Source organism: Bubalus bubalis, chromosome 8 (genome assembly GCF_019923935.1).
Source record: "Bubalus bubalis isolate 160015118507 breed Murrah chromosome 8, NDDB_SH_1, whole genome shotgun sequence".
Taxonomy (NCBI): Eukaryota; Metazoa; Chordata; class Mammalia; order Artiodactyla; family Bovidae; genus Bubalus; species Bubalus bubalis.
The window spans coordinates 116,068,734-116,092,330 of record NC_059164.1 but is presented as its reverse complement, the minus strand read 5'-3'; the positions used below and the strand labels follow the sequence as shown (position 1 = coordinate 116,092,330).

At 43.1% G+C, this 23,597-nt stretch overlaps 1 protein-coding gene across 4 annotated transcripts in view; it reads right to left on the bottom strand.

Moving 5' to 3' along the window:
• DPP6 (dipeptidyl peptidase like 6) overlaps positions 1-23,597 on the bottom strand; it is a 1,060,979-nt gene that overhangs the window by 268,342 nt on the left and 769,040 nt on the right. For all 4 annotated transcript variants that reach the window (XM_045166493.1, XM_025292131.3, XM_025292128.3 and 1 more), the window contains exon 4: positions 11,441-11,535. In XM_045166493.1, the coding sequence (XP_045022428.1) occupies positions 11,441-11,535 (95 nt within the window). The remainder of the gene's footprint in view (positions 1-11,440; positions 11,536-23,597) is intronic.

The following is a 23,597-nucleotide window of genomic DNA, read 5'->3' as shown; positions in this document are numbered from 1 at the left end:
GTATATATATATGGGGGGCATGTTTCTGGTGAGATGCGCATCAAAACGGTTCTGCCTGTTTTCTTGTACTAGATACACAGGTGTGTGATTATGAGTGCAGAGAAGGAGAGGGGGCCATGAGGGAGAGAAAGAAATAAAATGTAGGATGCTCCAAATTACCAAGTAATAGAAGGGAAATGAAGAGCAGAAAGCATCAATATATCACAGGCTCTTTTGTGAAAACAATCTCCTCATAAAAGAAAAAAAGAATACACACGTAAAATGCACAAGATTAGCAATGATGACACAAAAGCCAAACAGTGACCAGGTTAAGTGAGCTCCACGAGGACGCTGCCGGACACGACCGAGGGCCTGAGCACACAGACGGAGGGCACGGTGGACTCCGCGGAAGCCCGCGCCAAGCGACACATGGAGGACTGTGACTGCGCCCTCCCTAGGCAGCGAGGAAGAAGGGAACTCCCGGGCCAGGCGGTACGGCCTGTACCTGGGCCCCTCCTTCCCCCGGAAACCACTTTATCTGGGATCACACAGCCCCGGGTGCTGCCCCCAGCGCTGCCTGTGACAGCCAGAGAAGACCCGAAAGCACAGTCGCTAGAGAACAGGCTGCGAGGACGATGAAGCTCGATCGCCAAGAAACGTCTCCCGGTGGCTTCCCAAGCCGACTTCCCTCTAACCCTGGAAACGGACCGTTCTGTGCACTTATTGCATCATCGATTTTTGCATTATGCTAAGCTGATGCACTATTTTGCATCTGTAGTCTTTATTTTAGTCAATACGAGGTGGCCTCCAGGAGCAATCCTGTGACATGCCACGGGGGACCACAGGTATGAAAATGCATCTGAAGCTGGGCCCCCTTCTCAGTCTCGAGGTGATGGATCCCTGTGGGTGCAGACGCTGTGGCTGCATCCCTTACACAATTTAAAAATAACTTTGTTTGGAATTAGGCAAAGCTGAGTTCAGCTCTTGGGAGTCCCAGTTAACAGCTATGTTACTCTGAAAAAATTATTTTAACCTTCATAAACTTCAGCCTTCTTATTGATAAATAGTAAATGTTCCCATTGATAAGATTCCTAAGGATTTCAGTTAAATAAGATAATATATATATATATACCATGTTTTACTTCTTGTCGTGCTGTGAGCACTCAATCATACGTTGATTTATCCTGTGTAAACCTTGCACATCCTCTTCCTCAGAGTTTCCCTGGCCGTCCGCCCACCTGGGCTGACGTCTCCTGACCGAGATCTCCGACTTCCCTGAGATGGCCCACTCTTCCACCAACAAGGCTCAAATCCCCCGGACGACCCAGACCTCTGCTTCAGCTCTCAGCTGCCTGCACACACAGCGTCTCCAAGTCTTCCCGGTTCTCCCTCCACAACATGACATAAACCCATCCCATCTCTGCTTTTCTCCCTCCATTCAGGGTGTCGTTTCTCTTCATCTGGACCTGAAGCAGCCCCTGGGGGCTCCTGACCTAGAGTCTTTCTCCTCTCCAAATACCCTTTTATACTGGAGTCTAGACTTTCCTAAAACACACAGTTGTCCTTGAAAATCCCATCCGTTCCAATCTCCCACAGAGTAAAGAGGACCCACAAAGTACCACACATGTGACTTACTCTTTTCCAGGACTTTTAAGCCACAGCCTCCCAGGCCCCTCCTGGACAAGCTCACCAGGTCACGACTTCTCCTCATGGTCTGTCCAGAACCCTCCTGACTCCATCTGTTCATGCCTTAAGGATGCCACTTCCCACTGGTCTGCAGACCACAGTTGCCTTCCAGGGGTGGCTGGAACGCTCCCTCTTCAAGACCTCATCTATTGTCAGGGCCAACACCCTTTCCTCCTTCCTTCCTTATTCCCGTCCCACATGGGACTACAACTTGGAACGTATTTCAATCAGATGCTGCCTTCTTTTATACCTGGGCTAAAAGCTTCCCAGAAGTAGATACTGTGTTTTATGAATCTGGTATCCCGCCACCCACCTCCTCATGCAGCTCAGGGTCTCACTCAGAGAAGACTCCTCCTTAAGGTCGAATGATGCCGTGCAGCGGTGAACGCAGAGCAGCATCAGCCCAGCCTCCCCTACAGAGGAACAGGTCTGGGGCAGAAACACGGAGCTGCGCCTGGATGTCTTCTCAGGTCTTTTAAAAACACAAGTATTGATATAACATATTCTACTCACCTACGTTAAAATTAAAAGCAGGAGAGGGAAGGATTGGGAGTTTGGGATATATACATACACACACACACACACACACACACACACACACACAAACATATACACACGCACATTCCATGGGGCTGCAGAGTTGGACACGACTGAGCACACAGAGGGACAGATGCACGTGTATATATATGAAAGTGAAAGTGTTAATTGCTCAGCTGTGTCTGACTTTGTGACCCCCACGGACTGTAGCCCACCAAGCTCCTCTGTTCATGGGATTTCCCAGGGAAGGGAGGGGGTTGCCATTCCTTTGTCTAGGGGATCTTCCTGACCTAGGGATTGAATCTGGGTCTCCTGCATTGTAGGCAGATTCTTTACCATCTGGGCCACCAGGGAAGCCTATATATATGTATATTTACATATATATATATATATATATATATATATAACTGAATCGCTTTGAGGTACAGCAGAAACTGGCAACATTGTAAATCAACTACATTTCAATAAAAAAAATTTAAATAGAAACAAAGAAAATAAACATTGGAAAATAGTTTAAAGAGTTAAATTATACAATTTATAAAGTTAAATATATACAATTATATGCAATTTAAAAGGTTAAAAACAGAATGAAAATGAGAATTAAAATAAGTAAAAAACACTTCTGTCTTTTGTTCTGTCTTGTCATATGAGAGGTAGACAAAGAAAGGGAAGGAAGAGAAGGAGAAAAAGTAAAAGAAACCATCAGGAATACAAAGGAAGGGGTCATCTGAGACCCCAGAGGAAAAAGGAAAAACACAGAAGGACAGAAAGGATGCGCTGAGCCACGCAGACACGGGAAGGAACACAGAATACACAGAGACGTGGACCACAGCCGTCTACAGCATTCCCGCAAAGGATGCTGACTTTTCAGGCCGCCCCTTTGTCTGTAGACTCAAAGTCTGGCACCCCGAGGCCGGTCTGGTCAGAAGCCAGGCCTTGTGGTCACTCTGAGGACGGGCCAGCTGCCCCGGCCCCACCAGCCAGATCTGCTATCTGTGAGAATAGTATGTCTTGCTGCTGCCAAATCTTACAATTTTTAAAGCAAAGCCAGAAATGTGGACACTGAGTTTGTACAAAGCTACTCTGTGGGCCAAACAAAACTTTTCCCTGGACACTGTTGGTGCCAGTGCTGACCGTCTGAATTACGGGCAAAACAAGGCTATTCCTCTGTCACAGCCCTGACTTGGGGCCCAGTTTAGTCATACTGCTGATGGCTAGACACTTAGTCAGCTTGGGGCAGAAATGCGTGCCGGGACGGCCGCCCACCACAGACTCGTCCTAGCTGGGGGTCTGGTGGCACGGGTGCAGGGAAGAACCTTCTGGATTTCCTCGGCCATTTCTCTCCTGGAGTCTGGAACGGCTCTAAGAACACTCGTAACTATGTCCCTCCCTGTGGGGAGTTAGAATTCATTCATTTTTAGAGAGTGAGATAAAAATTCAAATTCTACTGTCTCATGATGATATAAAATCAAAGAGAGAAAGAAATGAGAGAAACAAAAAGGCTTTTCATTTAAATGCTAATCCAGCAATTTAAATAAGTAATTAAAACAAGTAGATCAGTAATTAAACAAGTAAAGACATAAAAGTTGAGAAAGTCTGATATAAGCGTAACAACAGGATATTTTTTTCTATTTGCTTGTTTTTCTCTTCCAAGTGTTTCCAGGAACCATCTATAGCTCTTACATATTCATCAATGGAAGAAATCTAATGTCTTTGGAATGTGAGGTTGAATTTTTTAAAATCTGATTAAAATTACTGAGTGAATGGCATTGAAACAGCAATTATGGAAATCATCACACTGCAAAATAATGTACAAAATTTCACCACCCAATGAGACGAGCTACCGTCAGAACTCGGTGTTGACTTCCAGCCTTCTGAGGGCACAGATGATGCTGACAGGTGTTAACTGAAGTGTATTATATTGAATTCTTCCGTGTTTATTTAGTAAAACATCATAAACATTTTTGCATTATTTAATACTCTGTAGCCTTCATAACTATTATTTTAACAGCAACATCATGTTTAATTAATTAATCAATTAGGCTGCCTTGGGTCTTAGTTGGGTCTTTGCCACGGCATGAGGACTCTCTAGTCATGGTGTGTGGGTTCGGCAGTTGTGGCATGCCGGCTTAGTTTCTCCGACGTATGTGGGATCTTAGTTCCCCAGCCAGGGATTTGAGCCCACGTCCGCTGCATTGCAAGGTGGATTCTTAACCACTGGACCATCCAGGGAAGTCCCTTTAATTTACTCTTACTTACCAACTGAGCTACGAGGGAAGCCTATTTTTACTTACTTACTTATCTCATTTCTCAAGTGTCACGCCTTTTCACTATTGTAAGAAACGTTTTAGAAAATCTACTTAGGACAAATTCCCTGGAATGAGTCAGAAGACGTAAATATTTTTATTAACCTTGGACACATCGCTAAGTTGCTTCCCAAACATCTGGAACAGTGTAAAGAGTACACTGAATGACTGAACCCACCGTACCACTCCTGGCTTACCAATGGTATTGTAAGTGCAGAGAGCGTAAAAGGATGGGTACCACAGCTGACACAGTGGCTTATGCTGAACCAGCCTGCTGGATCCACAGCTCATGAAGTGGAGGTCAAGTCACGGTTGTCTGTGGACCCTCTTGGTTTCCTCACGGAAGAAAGGAAGGGTTTGAATGACACAATCTGCAAAGGCTATTTCTGCTTTAGATACTGAAATCTCAAGCAGAGGCCAACACTGCATCCGGTGGAGAATTTTTGCACTATTATGTTTCAGAAGAATTGGAGAGATGGGGGTGAGTTTCTGTAAGAATTTCAGCCCCTGTGAAATTTATGTTATTAAGCCCATTTTAAATGCACTTGTACTGGAGAAAGAGAATCAGTGGGATAACTGTGGCAATTTCTTGAAATAACACAGCAATGAAGTTTGCCCGTTGATTAACTGCTCCCTTCATGAACAATTTCTCTGTAGCACGCAGTGCTGTTTGAAAGTGCTTTTCCCGCAGTAGAATGTCTTTCAAAACTGGAGTCAGTGCTCTCAAACCTACTGCTCCTGCTTCATCAGTAAGTTGAGGGAACACACTAAACTCTTTGTTGTTATGTCAACCATGTTCACAGCATCTTCTGAGGAGTAGACTTCATCTCAAGAAACCACTCACTTTGTTCATCCATAAGAGCAACTCCTCATCCATTCAAATTTTATCATGAGATTGCAGCCATTTAGGTGCATTCTCAGGCTCCACTTCTAATTCTAGTTTTCCTGCTGTTCCGCATCTGCCATTACTTCCTCCACTGATGTCTTGAACCCCTCAGAGTTATCCATGAGGGTTAGACTCAACTTCTCCCTATCTCCTGTTAACATTGGTGCTTTGACCTCTTCCCATAAATCATGAATGTTTTTAACATCTAGAATGGTGAGTCCTTTCCAGAAGGTTTTCGATTGACTTTGCCCAGATCATCAGAGGAATCACTATCTATGGCAGCTATAGTCTAATGAAATATTTCCTTATGGGCTTAAAAATCAAAATTACTCTTAGATCCATGAGCTACAGAATGGTTGTGTTTGCAGGCACGAGAATGTTAATCTTGTACATCTCCATCGGAGCTTCTGGGGACCAGGTGCATTGTCAATGAGCAGTAATATTTTGAAAGGCATCTTCTTTTCTGAGCAGTAGGTCTCAACAGTGGGTTTAAAATATTCAGCAGACCATGTGGTAAACGGATGAGCCATCATCCAGGCTTTGTTGTTCTGTTTATAGAACACAGGGCAGAGTAGATTTAGCCCAATTCTTAAGGGCCCTAGGACTTTTGGAAAGGTAAATGAGTACTGGCTTCAAGTGAAAGTCATCAGTTGCATTAACCCTCAGTGAGAGTCAGCCTGTCCCTTGAAGCTCTGAAGCCACGTATTGACTTCTCTCTCGCTATGAAAGTCTTTGATGCTGTCTTCTTCCAACATAAGACTGTTTCATCTATCGGGCTGGCCAAAAAGTTCATCTGGTCCGTCTGCTGAGATTCTGGCCAACCCAATAAATTGAAGCTGTGTGGCTTACTGTCGCCACCTTCACTGATTATCTTACCTAGGTCTTCTGGATGACCCACAGCTCCTACATCAGCACTTGCTGGCTTCACCCTGCACTTGATGCTAGAGAGACGGTTTCCTTGTGCAGACTTCACGAAGCAGCCTCTGCCAGCTTCAGACTTTTCTCCTGCGGCTTCCTCACCTGTCTCAGGCTTCAGAGAACTGAAGAGTTAGGGCCTTGCCTGGATTAGACTTTGGCTTAAGGCAATGCGGTGGCTGTTCAGATCTTCTGTCCAGAACATTAAAACTTTCTCCACGACACCAATGAGGTTATTCTGCTTTATCATTCGTGTGGTCGCTGGAGGATCACTTTTCACCTCCTTCAACAACTCTTCCTTTGCGTTCACAACGTGGGTAAATGGCCAGAGGCTTAGCTTTCGGCCTGTTGTGGCTTTCGGGGACCTCCCTCACTACGCTTCACCACTTCTGACTTTTGATTTAAAGTGAGAGGCCTGGCTTGTGACTCTTCCTTTCACTCGAATACTTAGAGGACCTTGTAGGGCCATTAACTGGCCCAATTTCAATACTGTTGAGTCTCAGGGAACAGAGAGATTGAGCAGACAGAGTCAGGGGAATGGCTGGGAGTGGGGAGCAGTCAGAACACACACATTTTCAATTAAGTTTGATGTCTTATACGGGTGCTCCCCAGGGTGCCCCGCAAACAATTACAGTAGCAACATCAAAAATCACCGATCACAGTTCCCCATAACAAACAGAGTGAAAAGTCTGAGGCGTGGTGAGAACTGCCAGAATGCAACAGAGACACACAGCGGGCACATGCTGTTGGAAAAATGGCACCAGAAGACTTGTTTGACGTATGTGGCCACAAACCTTCAATTTGTGGAAAAAACACAGTATCTGCAAAACTCAGTAAAATGAGCACTGCGTGCACAGAATCCACATGAAAGCTGGCTTAGACTTTATTTTTAGAAATTGGGGGGAATGCACCCGCCTCATTTTGGGACACAGCCTAGACCCAAGTCCTACAGGGAAGGGGCTCAAAGCCAAGGATGCTAATCCTCCATCCACCACTGCTGACCTAGTCACCCTGGGTATCTCTAGAGCCGCCACTGGCTCATCCTGCTGGAGCCTTGATCCGCCGGGGCTCTCCCACAATCCTGAGCCGCGTTAACTGACGCTCACATCCCAGTCTGCCACGTCTGTCTTCTCATGTCGTCCAGAAAACGCTCCTGGGAGGCGGGAGAGGATGCACGGAGCTTGCACAGCTGCCTGAAGGCCTGCCGCTCCGAGCAGACAGCAACGCCAGCGTGGGGAGGAGCTGGGTCAGGAACCGCCCCATCCTCGCCGCACTGATGCTCCGGGGAACTGACGGCTCACTCCTGTTTTGTGACCTTTTACATTCATTCACACGATACACAGTCATGGACCACCTACTGTGTGCAGGTCACAGTGCCAAGCACCGTGGGAGAGACAAAACTAAACCAGGCCGGACCTGCCTCCCATGAGCTTTGCAGCTGAGCAGCGCAGGTCCCCGGCCCAGACAATGTGCTTGTGATTTCATTCCCATAGAAATCTAAAAGGAACGCCTCAAAAGTATTCAAAAAATCAGAAAGTGAACCAAGATTATTTTTAAAGATTTTTTTCAGATGTGGACTAATATTTTAAGTTTCTACTGATTTGTTACATTGTTTCTGCTTTCTGGTTTTTTGGGGGGGGGAGGGCTGCAAGGCATGCGGGATCTTAGCTGCCCAACCAGGGATCAAACCTGCACTCCCTGCATTGGAAGGCAAAGTCTTCACCACCAGGGAAGTCCCCTGGCCAAGATCTTATGGTAAATGTTTCCTAAATCAATTATCATGTCACACCAAATATGATACACTACCAAATAATAAGCATCTGAAAATACCCATCACAAAATAACATAAAACCCCAAAGAATGCAAGTAACAGTGCAAACCAGGATGGAGTTACCACAGGATGCTAAGTGTCTCCGTGTGCTCACAGCTTAAACTATTTGTGGAGTTCTGAAATATTTCATGATCTGACTTCTACCATTTGAAGGTGTGAGAAGGGACAAATGACCTCCTTTTTGTTAAAGGAAATTGTTTGGGGAGCAAGTGAGACCCCTCCAGGTAAGCCCAGCACAGCACAAACTCTCGTTTGCATAATCATCAATGATCTATAAAGCCCTTCTGCTGGATTGGCTAGTGTGAGTGGCATTCAGTCTCATTCCCTTCCATTGATCCATCCCGGGAAAGAGCCAGTCACAGAAGCCAAGGAGCCAGGACGATGCTCAAGGCCAGTGGGCTGGGGTACCCACCCTATGGGACCTTGCTTGTGAGGCTGGGGAAGGAGAATGAGGTTAGGGGTCAGACGGCAGGTTAATAGTCTAAACTCCTGACCCAGCCAGTCACTGCTTCATGTTCATGTCGCCACTAGTTCTGGGTCGTTTTAAGATAAACCTGAAGATTACAGGTAGCCTCACAGGTAGCACAGTTCTCTGTCTCCGCTTACCTTTATCACTGAAACAATCTCAAGCTTCTGAATTCCGAATAAGGAGAGACTGCTTGGTGAGCCATCATAGCAAAGGGAAGAGGGCAGATCAGACGAGAGCCACTGCCCTGTGTTCCTGCTCTCTGCAGCCCACGCACCCTCCAGGGAGCAGAGGGTCCCTTGACCCCAACCCCTCAGAGTGCTGTGCTTCCCTTTCTTCATGTTTGCTCATGAAAACACACAGGGCACACAGCCATCTCAAGGCTGGATCGCTTCATCGGCTTTAACTTGCAGATGGAGGCGCTGAAGAACAAGAAGTTTAACTGGCTCAAAAGAACTTAAATCCAGAGCTTCTATGTTCTAAATGATGATGCAGGCCGCCAGGGACATTTCCTCTTAAAGTCCATCTAGTCAAAGCTGTGGTTTTTCCAGTAGTCATGTATGGATGTGAGAGTTGGACTATAAAGAAAGCTGAGCACTGAAGAATTGATGCTTTTGAACTGTGGTGTTGGAGAAGACTCTTAAAAGAGTCCCTTGGACTGCAAGGAAATCCAACCAGTCCATCCTAAAGGAAATCAGTCCTGAATATTCATTGGAAGGACTGATGCTGAAGCTGAAACTCCAATACTTTGGCCACCTGATGCGAAGAACTGACTCATTGGAAAATACCCTGATGCTGGGAAAGACTGAAGGTGGGAGGAGAAGGGGCGACAGAGGATGAGATGGTTGGATGGCATCACGGACTCAACGGACATGAGTTTGAGTAAGTTCCGGGAGTTGGTGGTGGACAGGAAGGCCTGGGGTGCTGCAGTCCACGGGGTCACAAAGAGTCGGACAAGACTGAGCGACTGAACCGAACTGAATTTATCTGAGGTCTGTTTATAGGAGTCTTTACGTGCAGCTTTGAGCCAGGAATAAACTGGATTGATCATGAACAGTATTAATCAGAATGTATGTACACCTTTGGCGGTCAACAAATGTTTCTGATGTGAGTGGATAAATGACATATTAAGAAGAAATTTCATTATACAGGATACGCCTTCCGATTTTCAAGAAGAGTTCTTCCTTTTTTCTCTACCTAAGGTGTTTTCCAAAGTTGCTTTATTACTCGGCTAAAACAACTTCAGTTACAATACTCTATCTGTCACAGGTATTGATCTGAGAAAGAGAAGGCTGTTCCTAGTCTTACGCAGCTGTACTCATAGCACCTGCTGCCAGAAAACCGATGTCCTCACAGGAAGTGTGGGCGCTATCCTGACACTAACACGCACTTACCCTCAGCAACAGTCCCATTACTTTCTCCTCTCGATTATTAGAAAACCATTTCTGCAGCTCCTGTATGTTTAAGTGAGTTGAATCAGCTTTTCTAAGGGCAGTCATTCTATCACAGATGGTTTTTTTAACACAAAAAAATGCAGGCACATTCATTCTTTCTGGGTCAGGTCCTACTTTGCCAGAATACTATTGAATTCAATAAACCTGTCGTTTTGGGAATTATACCATCATACAGCTATTCCAGGCCTCCCTCACATCCGCAAACAGTCTCTGTAAAGGGCGGGATCCATTTCTTTCTAAACACCACTAAAATGCTTACTTTTAAAGAACAAGGTGTCGCTACACTGAAAAGAAATGAAGAGTGTTCAAAAGGCAAGCTTCGTGTTCTGGAGAAGGTGGGGCAGCATTTGTGTGGGTGGCGGGTGGGGTAGCACAGAGATGGAGTGGTCCTCTCATCCTTTCTTGTCTGGGATGGAGGCTCCAGGGACCAGCCTGAGTCCTCACCCAGGGTCCTCAAGCTCACTCCCTTACTGGGCTCAGGATCCTTAGCTGTAAATCCAGGCAGCTCTTCCCCCGCCCCCACCCCCACCTGCCACCGTGGGCTCTAATCCCCAGATCCCAGAATTCCTTGTGTTTCTCATTCACACCAGATGCTTCTTATGACCATTCTGACTGCAAATTCTTGGTCTGTGTCAAGTCTCTCTTTTAACAGACTTGCCTTAGTTTCTTCCCGTGACTTCCTTTCAGCATATTATACAAGAAAAGGATAGACTCCCTAAAGCTGAAGATTGATTCCTTCTAAAAATGAGCATGAACATATGTGAAAAAAAAAAAAAAAGAGTTGATGCTCTTTAAATTGATTTCTGGTACATAACTTCAGTCAATTCTTCAATAAGTACCATTAACTGTACAAGAGCTCCAAATCTTAATGCCATTATCTTTGGGAAAACAGGTATTCCCAATGATGAAGTACTGGCATTCATATCGACTCCGTCCTTGTTCCAAAGCATAAACATCACTTAATGTCATTATAGACTAAGTACTGTCAGTGCCTAAATTAATATTCCCTGTGCATGTGAGGATGCGATTTTTAAAAAATGAGATCGAGCAAGCCATCCTGAAGTATTCTCTGCATTACCCCCAATTGTTCTGTAAATGTGCAAAGCCTTAGGACTCGTCTTTCAATTATAAGTGATATGCAACACTTGTTTCCAACACCTGCAGAGAAACTTTCTGTACACTTGGAGAAACCATGCTTTCATCTTATTAAATTAGTGTGGTTTCAATTTCACATTATCTTTAGCTGCTCAGTCTGTAGTATTACAAATTTATTGCTTCTGCTTGGCTATACTAAAAGTTGAAACCTAAAGTCATTTTCTGCTTTACTGACTTGAAGGCGGGAAAACTGAAATTATCCTGGTCATTAAAGGGAGTACTTACAATTTTTTTGCCTTCTATTAACACCGTAGAAGTATTTGTTTCAACATTCCGCAGTATCACACTTCCTTTCTGCTCTCTGTAGATGAATTCTTTATCTACAAGAGAGGAGATAAAAAAGAAACATGAAACACCAAGGAACTCAGTAGCTCTTGATAGACATTTAGGTAAAATGAACTGACCAGCTCCAACAAAAATATATCCTGCGTTTCGTTGAAGGATCCATTAAATATGGTGAAATATATTCAGTTCCTTTCCATATAACCGCACATGAAGCTTCTCTCTGAAAAATATCTCCTTAAAAAGGGAACTGATGAACTGATTTGCAGGGCAGGGATAGAGACACATAGAGAACAGACTTTGGACCCAGTGGGGGAAGGAGCGGGTGGGATGAATCGAGAGGGCAGCACTGACATATATACGGCCATGTGTGAAACAGCCAGCCAGCGGGAAGCTGCTACACGGGCACAAGGAACTCAGCCTGGTGCTCTGTGGCTCCCCAGAGGAGTGGGATGGGATGGGGGGTGGGGGAGGCTCCGGAGGGAGGGGTCATGGGTGTACTCGCGGCTGATTTCATTGCTGTGTGGCAGAAGTCAACACAATATTGCAAGGCAATTATCCTCCAATTAAATATTAAAAAATAAAAAAACTAATAGAGCAATTCCACTGAATCTTACGCATGTGGAGCTGTGTGTGTGAGTGTATAGGCATGTGGGCATGAGTGTCTGTGTGTGTGTGCTGTGTATACATACTATAAATGAAAGGATGCAACCAGTCCATCCTAAAGGAAATTAGTCCTGAAGATTCACTGGAAGGACTGATGTTGAAGCTGAAACTCCAGTACTTTGGCCACCTCATGCAAAGAACTGACTCATTTGAAAAGACCCTGATGCTGGGAAAGATTGAGGGCACGAGGAAAAGGGGACGACAGAGGATGAGATGGTTGGATGGCATCACCAACTCGATGGACATGAGTTTGAGTAAACTCTGGGAGTTGGTGATGGACAGGGAGGCCTGGCGTGCTACAGTCCATGGGGTTGCAAAGAGTCAGACATGACTGAACTGAACTGAAAGTTTCTGAAAGGATAGTAGGTAGACAGGAGGCAAAGCGCACAATGGGAAGAAGAAATAATAATTGGGAGGTTGGGATTGATGTATGTGCACTCTATACATAACATTAAGATAACTAATAAGGACCTACTCCACTGCACACGGAACTCGACTCAATACTTCGTAATAACCTAAGCGGGAAAAGAACCGGAAAAAGAGTGGAGATATCTGTATGTGCATGACTGATTCACTTTTCTGCACACCTGACGCTAACAATACTCAAATAAAATTTTTTTAAAAAGAAATAATAACTACCTTTCTGAGTGCAGGGGCTGACACTGAGCCAGTATGAAGGTGAAGGCATTTCACACGGCAATTGGTTGATGAATGGGAAGCACTGTGTGGACAGGCCTGATTCCAGCGGGGTTATCATTTCTATGCCTTTAAAATTCTGCTCCACAGAATTACATTCTTTTCTTTTTTATTCCTTTATTCTATTTGCTCTGCCTTTAGTTTTCTCTTCTTCTTCTAGTCTGTTAAGATGGAAGCTTAGAATTTTGGTTTCATTTTCTTTCCTTTTAGTAAGACTATTAAAGCTAAAACTTCTCCTTCATGCATGGTATTACCTACATCTCACAAATTTTGGTATGCTGAATTATGTTATTATTCAGTTCAAATTACTTCTAATTTTCCCTGTAAAATCTGCTTGACCCAATGATTATTGACAAATATGTTAATTTCCAAATATGTAAAGTTATTCTGGTCTTATTTTTTACAGATTTTTAGTTTCAATTCACTGGATCAAAGAATATTCAGTACATGATTTTAGCCTTTTAAAGCTCATTAAGACATTTTTGTGGCCCCAGATGTGGTCTATCATGGTGAATGTACCGGATGCACATTTAATGAAATTATTATGACTGACTTTGGTCTGTAATCTCTTTGGGGGGTGCGTGTGTTTTCTACTTTTCTCCTTTACTTCTTGTTTCCCTCTTTCTTGTTTCCTGATTTTCACTTTATTGTTTGAATAATTTTTACAATTTTAATTTCCCTATTTTTAGCTGTATTTCTTTGCCTTTGTTTTTTTTTAGTGGTTGTCCTAGAGATTTTAATATGTACTCAACTTAGCAGCATCTACAAAGAGTTAACCATGTGCCACTTCTCATAAAAGACACGGTTGCAACCTTTCAGGTTTCAGGTCCATATACAGTCTCATCCTGTGGTAACTGTCATGTGTGTTACATCAATACTTTATACATTCCACAAGACAATGCTATAATTATTGTTTATAACAATATCATAGCGTATAAAGACATTAAGAAGAAAAAGCAAAAAAACAAAACAAAACACTGTCTTTCGCATTTATCCATTTACCATTACTGATGGTAATAATTTTATCAAAAATATGAGTTTCCATCAGATATCATTTTCCTACTTCTTAAAGAATTTTCTTTAGGATTTCTGATTATATGAATTGCTGGCAACCAATTCTTTTAACTTTGTCTAAAAGTCTTTTCCTTTAGCCTTCATTCTTGAAAAGTATTTCTTATAACACAGGTTTCTAGGTTATAGTTTTTTTTTTCCTTTTAGTGGAAGTTCTGTTCCCTGTCTTCTGGTCACCATGGTTTCTAATGAGAAGCCAACTATGCACTGAATTATTTCCCTGCATGTCATTTCTGGGCACGTTTGCTGCTTTCCAGGTTTACTTGCTGTCTGTGGTTTTCAGCGGTTTGATGACGATGCACTTTCGAGGGGGCCTGCTTCCTGTTTGTTTGATGTTTAATGAGCGTCTTGTATCTGCAAATTTATATCTTCACCAGATCTTTAGCTGCTTATTTTCCAGATAAACTTTCTACTCCTTTATCTGTCTCCTCTCCTTCTGGTATTCCAATTTCCCATATATTGGGCACCCTGATGTTATCTAACAGCCTTGGATGCTCTGATCATTAAAGAATTTTTTTTCTCTCTGTTTACCTTGAATCATTTCTATTGAAATCATTTTTATTGATCTATCATCAAAGTCACTTTGTCTTTTCTCTGTCACAATTATTGGACTATCAAATCCACACAGTGAATTTAAAAAATTTTAGAATCTGTGATCTTCTGTTTAGGAATGTCCATTCAGTTCTTTTTATTATTCCTATTTTTCTGCTGAGGCTTTCCTTTGGGATTTTCATTTATTAAAAACATGATCATGTTAACTCATTGAGGACAATTAAAGAATCTTATAAAATCCTTATCAGTTCCAAAATAAGGTTCATTTCATGATCAGATTCAATTACTTTTATGTTGAGATTGTCTTCCATTCTTTCTTGGTTCTTTGTATGTAAGGTAATTTTTTCATTATTTCCAGGACATCATGGATTAATTTCTGGACACTCTGGGTTTTGTTGTTGTTGTTCAGTCACTAAGTCGTGTCCAGCTCTTTGTGACCCCACAGACTGAAACACGCCAGGCCTCCCTATGCATCACCAACTCCAGGAGCTTACTCTTACTCATGTCCATTGAGTCAGTGATGCCATCCAACCATCTCATCCTCTGTGTCCCCTTCTCCTCCTGCCCTCAATCTTTCCCAGCATCGGGGTCTTATCCAATGAGTCAGCTCTTCGCATCAGGTGGACAAAGGATTGGAGTTTCAGCTTCATCAGCAGTCCTTCCAATGAATATTCGGGGTTGATTTCCTTTAGGAATGATTGGCTTGATCTTCTTGCAGTCCAAGGGACTCAAGACTTTTCTCCAGCACCATAGTTTGAAAGCATCAATTCTTTGGTGCTCAGCTTTCCTTAGAGTCCAACTTTTACTGGGTTTTGTTAATATTCTCCAGTGACTGCTATCTCCTTTGCTATAGCAGGTAATTTCTTTGCTAAACCTGGATGGTCAACTTTGTCTTTCTGGAGAGCAGCTCCACTCTCAGTTCAGATATTTTATCTTCAGTTGATCTGCTGGGCTTCTCTTCATGCATGTGTGGTTCACAGGTCAGATGGAGAAAATACTGTACCTATACTTTCAATTTCATTACTTCCAGTTCTATCTTATCTCATCCTTCTCCTTTTCTTAACTTTTAAGTTTGACATTGAGCTTGTTAATTTCAGCATTTCTTCTTTTCTAATATAATCACAACTGTGTTATCAGTTCAGTTCAGTTCAGTTCAGTTGCTCAGTCATGTACGACTCTTTGCAACCCCATGAAACGCAGCATGCCAGGCCTCCCTGTCCATCACCAACTCCTGGAGTTCACCCAGACTCAAGTCCATCAAGTCAGTGATGCCATCTAGCCATCTCATCCTCTGTCGTCCCCTTCTCCTCCTGCCCCCAATCCCTCCCAGCATCAGAGTCTTTTCCAATGAGTCAACTCTTCACATGAGGTGGCCAAAGTTAATATAAACATTCTTAATTATTTCTTTGAGTTTGTACGTTTTAATGAGTAGAATAGTATTTTCACTACTGCTTAGTATTATGCATTTTCAGTTTCTGTCACAATTTCTTCTCAACCTGTTATTGATAATTTTAATCTGCAAATGTATGAAAAACACTGTTTTTTACTACCAGTTGTCAGAAAAATCTGTATTATTAATTCTTTGAAATTTGTTGAGACTGGTTTACGGACTGATACATGGCCCATTTTTGGAAGAGTTTCTTGAGAGAACACATTATTCTCTAATTGTAAATGCAGAGTTATATATGTGGTCATAAATTAAGCATGTCCCTTGTCTCATTAAATTGACTTTCACTTAGCTAATTTTTTGTGTGCTCGGTCTTTCCTTGACTATTGAAATTTTCTAGTAGAATGATGTTTTGAGTAATTCTCTCCTGGAGATCTCCCAAAGAGTGTTTTATACAATTTTTGACTATTTTATTAAATTAATGCAAGTGTAGAAATTTCCTATCTTCCTGGAGACTTACAACTTTATTTTTTAACTGCATTTTTCTCTCCCTAACAATGCTTTTTAAAGATAACTTCTCTTTTGCATGATAGGATAGATGAAATAACAGTATGCACCTTCTATTGCTCACATGGAGTCAATGAGACGATACACGTAACACACACAATGTGTTTTATAAACAACGCCAGGCTCAAGGTAAGCCCTTGGTGTATGTCAGCTGTCAACAATATTTGAGAAAAGGATTTGGAGTCACCTTTATCTCCTTTATTAAAAAAATTTTCCCTGAAAGAACGGTTTACATTCCATTAATAAATGTTTTTATTGGAATTTTAAATTTTTATTATTTATCAGTAATTACCTTAAACGTAAATGGGTTGAATGCCCCAACCAAAAGACAATGACTGGCTGAATGGATACAAAAACAAGACCCCTACATATGTAGTCTACAAGAGACCCACCTCAAAACAGGGGACACATACAGACTGAAAGTGAAGGGCTGGAAAAAGATTTTCCATGCAAATAGGGACCAAAAGAAAGCAGGAGTAGCGATACTCATATCAGATAAAATAGACTTTAAAACAAAGGCTGTGAAAAGAGACAAAGAAGGTCACTACATAATGATCAAAGGATCAATCCAAGAAGAAGATATAACAATTATAAATATATATGCACCCAACACAGGAGCACCGCAGTATGTAAGACAAATGCTAACAAGTATGAAAGGAGAAATTAACAATAACACAATAATAGTGGGAGACTTTAATACCCCACTCACACCTATGGATAGATCAACTAAACAGAAAATTAACAAGGAAACACAAACTTTAAACGATACAATAGACCAGTTAGACCTAATTGATATCTATAGGACATTTCATCCCAAAACAATGAATTTCACCTTTTTCTCAAGCGCACATGGAACCTTCTCCAGGATAGATCACATCCTGGGCCATAAAGTTAGCCTTGGTAAATTCAAAAAAATAGAAATCATTCCAAGCATCTTTTCTGACCACATTGCAGTAAGATTAGATCTCAATTACAGGAGAAAAACTATTAAAAATTCCAACATATGGAGGCTGAACAACACGCTGCTGAATAACCAACAAATCACAGAAGAAATCAAAAAAGAAATCAAAATTTGCATAGAAACGGATGAAAATGAAAACACAACAACCCAAAACCTGTGGGACACGGTAAAAGCAGTCCTAAGGGGAAAATTCATAGCAATACCGGCACACCTCAAGAAACAAGAAAAAAGTCAAATAAGTAACCTAACTCTACACCTAAAGCAACTAGAAAAGGAAGAAATGAAGAACCCCAGGGTTAGTAGAAGGAAAGAAATCTTAAAACTTAGAGCAGAAATAAATGCAAAAGAAACAAAAGAGATCATAGCAAAAATCAACAAAACCAAAAGCTGGTTTTTTGAAAGGATAAATAAAATTGACAAACCATTAGCCAGACTCATCAAGAAACAAAGGGAGAAAAATCAAATCAATAAAATTAGAAATGAAAATGGAGAGATCACAACAGACAACATAGAAATACAAAGGATCATAACAGACTACTATCAACAATTATATGCCAATAAAATGGACAACGTGGAAGAAATGGACAAATTCTTAGAAAAGTACAACTTTCCAAAACTCGATCAGGAAGAAATAGAAAATCTTAACAGACCCATCACAAGCACGGAAATTGAAACTGTAATAAAAAATCTTCCAGCAAACAAAAGCCCAGGTCCAGACGGCTTCACAGCTGAATTCTACCAAAAATTTAGAGAAGAGCTAACACCTATCCTGCTCAAACTCTTCCAGAAAATTGCAGAGGAAGGTAAACTTCCAAACTCATTCTATGAGGCCACCATCACCCTAATACCAAAACTGACAAAGATGCCACAACAAGAGAAAACTACAGGCCAATATCACTGATGAACACAGATGCAAAAATCCTTAACAAAATTCTAGCAATCAGAATCCAACAACACATATTATTTTAAAAATTTTATACAATTTTAAAGGTTACATTCCATTTACAGTTACTATGAAGGATCAACTGTATTCCCGGTGTTGTACAATATTAATTGTATATTATCACCCTGCTTATTTAACTTATATGCAGAGTACATCATGAGAAACGCTGGGCTGGAAGAAGCACAAGCTGGAATCAAGATTGCCGGGAGAAATACCAATAACCTCAGATATGCAGATGACACCACCCTTATGGCAGAAAGTGAAGAGGAACTAAAAAGCCTCTTGAAAGTGAAAGTGGAGAGTGAAAAAGTTGGCTTAAAGCTCAACATTCAGAAAACGAAGATCATGGCATCTGGTGCCATCACTTCATGGGAAATAGTTGGGGAAACAGTGGAAACAGTGTCAGACTTTATTTTTCTGGGCTCCAAAATCACTATAGATGGTGACTGCAGCCATGAAATTAAAAGACGCTTACTCCTTGGAAGGAAAGTTATGACCAACCTAGATAGCATATTCAAAAGCAGAGACATTACTTTGCCAACAAAGGTCCGTCTAGTCAAGGCTATGGTTTTTCCAGTAGTCATCTTTGGATGTGAGAGTTGGACTGTGAAGAAGGCTGAGCACCAAAGAATTGATGCTTTTGAACTGTGGTGTTGGAGAAGACTCTTGAGAGTCCCTTGGACTGCAAGGAGATCCAACCAGTCCATTCTGAAGATCAGCCCTGGGGTTTCTTTGGAAGGAATGATGCCAAAGCTGAAACTCCAGAACTTTGGCCACCTCATGCGAAGAGTTGACTCATTGGAAAAGACTCTGATGCTGGGAGGGATTGGGGACAGGAGGAGAAGGGGACGACAGAGGAGGAGATGGCTGGATGGCATCACTGACTCGATGGACGTGAGTCTGAGTGAACTCCAGGAGTTGGTGATGCACAGGGAGGCCTGGCGTGCTGCGATTCATGGGGTTGCAAAGAGTCGTACACGACTGAGCGACTGAACTGAACTGAACAATATTAATAGATTCCTAAGCCCATCTTAAACCCAATAGCCCTTACTTCCCACCCCTAGGTCGCCGCTCCCCAGCCTGTGACTCCTGTTTGTCCCTCACCCCCAGTGCTCTGGGCTTCCCTGGTGGCTCAGATAATAAAGAATCCGCCGGCAATGCAGGAGACGTGGGTTCAATCCCTGGGTCAGGAAGATCCCCCAGGGAAGGAAATGGCAACACACTCCAGAGAATGCCTGGAGAATCCCATGGACAGAGGAGCCATGGGGTTGCAAAGAACTGGACATGACTGAGCAACAAACACTTTCGCTCTCCCAACTCTCTCCCCGTCTGCTGCTCACCCTGCCCCTCTCACGCGTCACTTCCGATGGTCCTGCCCAGGGCTGGGTGGCCATCACCCCCACCTGCACTGCTGCAGGGCCTCCAGTGGGCCCTCCATCCCATTTGGACCAGGTCACATTTGCTTTTCAAAACTTTTTCCCCTGGCTGCTTGGCCAACACTACTTTGGCCAAACTTCTTAGTCTGACACTCGAAGCCCTTCATATCCTGGCCTGGGTTTCTCTTCTCAAGTTTCCCACCATCCCCCATTAAGCATCCGAACAAGTCCTGCCTGCCACTCCTCTCTGAGGCTTCCTGCCGCCGCCTTGGCCGCAGTGCCCTTCGCCCGGCCCTGCCCCTTCAGGAAGTTTCTCGTGCCTCTGCCGGGCAGAAAGCCGTCCCTCTCTGCTGGCCCTCACCTCATTCATCCTGCTCTGTGCTCACCGCAGCAGACTGCTTATTTGCTACTAACACTCGTCTCTCCCACCAGAGTCATAATTCTCAAGGGCAGAGCCCACACCTATTCGATTTTTCTAATTCTTAGCATAATGACAGTTATGAAAGTAGGTGCTAAAAAATGTGTGATGCACTTAACAGATCCATCCCATCATGAGTCTGAGTCACCAGGCATCGAAATTGCTTGCGGAGGAACAGGCAGGACTCCTGGAACAAGAGGGAGCGCTCTGGGCCGAAGGAAAGATGGCTGCGGTATGTGGTCATTTTTTCGACTTACACCTTTTGTGCCTCTTTGTGAGATTCTGTTACAGCTATTTTATTCCCAGCTCTGTTACAGGAGGAGTTACATCTTACATCCAGGTACAAGGAGTTACATGTTACAGAAGGAATGCATCTGAATGCCTTGAGGATAGGGAGGGAAAACAAAAAGCCATGCTCAACAGGGATGCCAAGAAACACGCTGAGGTTCTTAGCAAAAGGCTTCCCAAAGAAAATCTCACACATGACCACCCACTGGCTAGTTACTTCTTCACATGCTAACTATCCAGTGCTTTGCACTTACAGTAAGTACATCAGTAATTTAGTTGTTCTGTGTGCTTTAGGAATTCTTCAAAGCTAAAAAAGTTAAAGAAATAAAGTTGCATTGGTAGCTAGCAGAAGATGGTTATTTTTTGTTTCCCCAAATTGTGATACAAAAATATATAGCAACGCAACAAATTATTTTATGTACTCTGCCAAAAATAAGATAAAATTCAGTCCTTCACTTTGAATATAATGCGTGTGTGTTAATTGCTCAGTCATGTCCGACTCTTTGTGACCCCACAAATTGTAGCCTGCTAGGTTCCTCTGTCCATGGGATTCTCCAGGCAAGAATGCTGGAGTGGGTTGCCATTCCCTTCTCCAGGGGATCTTCCTGACGCAGGGATTGAACCCTGGTTTCCTGCATCGCAAGCAGATTCTTTAGTGTTTGAGCTACAGTATAATACATAAGCTAATTTTATGTTTTGCTTACTTTTGCCTAACAATACTACCTTATTAGCAGTTTTTGAAAGTCTTACCCATGGTGAAAATGTCAAAAATGTATGGCATTTTACGGTGCACTAGATTTCTTAAAAACTGAGATAATTTAGTTGTCTTTGCCAAGTACAATTTGTACATGCTGATTGGATTTGAGGAGCATATTAATCCTGATTATATCAATATCACAAAGAAGCAATGCATAGAAATAGCTTTTAATTACGGAAACAAATAGTGTACATAATAAATGTAGTAGATTTGATTTTTCTCATGATTATCTTCTTTCAATTTTAAACAATACTGATAGAAACAATGTCCTTTCCATTTATTGCCTTTTATCTCAGATATAATTCATTTCTATTCACGTATATTCAAATTATACACAGCATGTTGTTGCGCTAAGTCGTTTCAGTCATGTGCGACTCTATGACCCCACAGACTGTAGCCTGCCAGGCTCCTCTGTCCACGATATTCTCCAGGCAAGAATACTGGACTGGGTTGCCTTGCCCTCCTTCAGGGGAATCTTTCTGACCCAGGGATCAAACCCAAGTCTCTTATGTCTCTTGCATTGGTAGGCGGGTTCTTTACCACCTGTGCCAACTGGGAAGCCCCTGGAAACCAAGGAAGTTGTCAGGGAAGCTATCAAATTCTGTTAGGACCATGACAAATGGCTCAGAAACCAACTTGAAAAGGCTCTGTTTGGGAAATTAAATAAATAGTCTTGTTCAGGCTTCAGAGACAAAGAAGAACAGCCCTCTGACCTTGCTTCTAACCTGCCTGGACGTGGCTGCCCTGACTCTGAGTGACTGTGAGTGACTGCCTGCTGCGAGTACAAGACTTGCAAGCCCACAGATAAGGTGGAGGCTGAATCTTGAGATGCTTGAGCCCCTGGAGGGGACCTGGCCAACCGAGTCCCAGGCTTAACAGGCCGAGTTTTACACAACAAACAGCAGTAACGTGAACCCAGGGCAGCGATCTGTTCACAGGTGGATGATGATGTGAGTTTGCATCCTGGGATTGATTATAAGCAGGAACCATGAGTTCCAATCTCTGAAATCTCATACGAGGCGCAGACGCGCTGCCTGGGACCTTTTCCTAATTGGGACTCCAGATGTGCTGTGGCATGGGACTTCCCAGGTCTGTTTAAACCCGGATGTTGGTCAAAACCCAATTTGGTGATGTGTCCTCTGCTCTTTCTATTTCTCTTTCCTTCCAATTGAGAGGGTAACAGGCAGGAAGGCCAGGGGTCTCCAAACAGAGGAAATAGCCTGCAAGTGTCAGACATTTTTATCTCTCTTAAGCGGCAGGAGGAAACAAACTAGCGATATTTTTTTCTTCTCTGCTGCTGCTGCTAAGTCACTTCGGTCGTGTCCGACTCTGTGCGACCCCAGAGACGGAGGCCCATCAGGCTCCCCCGTCCCTGGGATTCTCCAGGCAAGAACACTGGAGAGGGTTACCATTTCGTTCTCCAATGCATAAAAGTGGAAAGTGAAAGTGCAGTCGTGTCCGACTCTTAGCGACCCCATGGACTGCACTCCACCAGGCTCTTCCGCCCATGGGATTTTCTTCTCTATACACATTTAAAAAGACGTTTCTCTTAAAACACAGTGTTGCCATAATGACACCTGGTTTCACCTGAAGTTAAGTATTCTCAAACCTTGAGTTAACCAATGCCGTTTTCTTATGGAAATGTTTATTTTAAGCTATGCTAATGTACTACGCATTTACCCCAAACTCTGTCTTCCAGTTGGTTCCGCCTCTTGGCTCAGAACCTACTTGACAAACCAGTATGTTATACTCAGATATTGTTATTCTAATCTATGTAAACGAAACTATTTGTATGGTGGTCTGCCCTTCTTCAAGATTCAAGTTAATCATTTTATGGCCCAGGATGAACCATTTGGTGCCAAGATTATCCCAAAATGTATCTTATGGGTGAGGGGCCTGGTGCCATTCTGAGTTTTAAGACATTCCTTTCTTTTATTAACAGACTGCTAGTGACTATATAACATCCAGCTGAAGACTAGCAGGGGGGTTCTCTTTGTGCCCCCTTCTGATGCCTATGTCAGATGCTTTCTCTATCTCCTTTCAGTTCAGTTCAGTCACTCAGTCGTGTCCAACACTTTGCGACCCCATGAATCGCAGCATGCCAGGCCGCCCTGTCCATCACCAACTCCCAGAGTTCACTCAGACTCACGTCCATCGAGTCTGTGATGCCATCCAGCCATCTCATCCTCTGTCGTCCCCTTCTCCTCCTGCCCCCAATCCCTCCCAGCATCAGGGTCTTTTCCAATGAGTCAACTCTTCGCATGAGGTGGCCAAAGTACTGGAGTTTCAGCTTCAGCATCATTCCCTCCAAAGAAATCCCAGGGCTGATCTCCTTCAGAATGGACTGGTTGGATCTCCTTGCAGTCCAAGTGTCTTCTCCAACACCAAAGTTCAAAAGCAGCACTTTGGCGCTCAGCT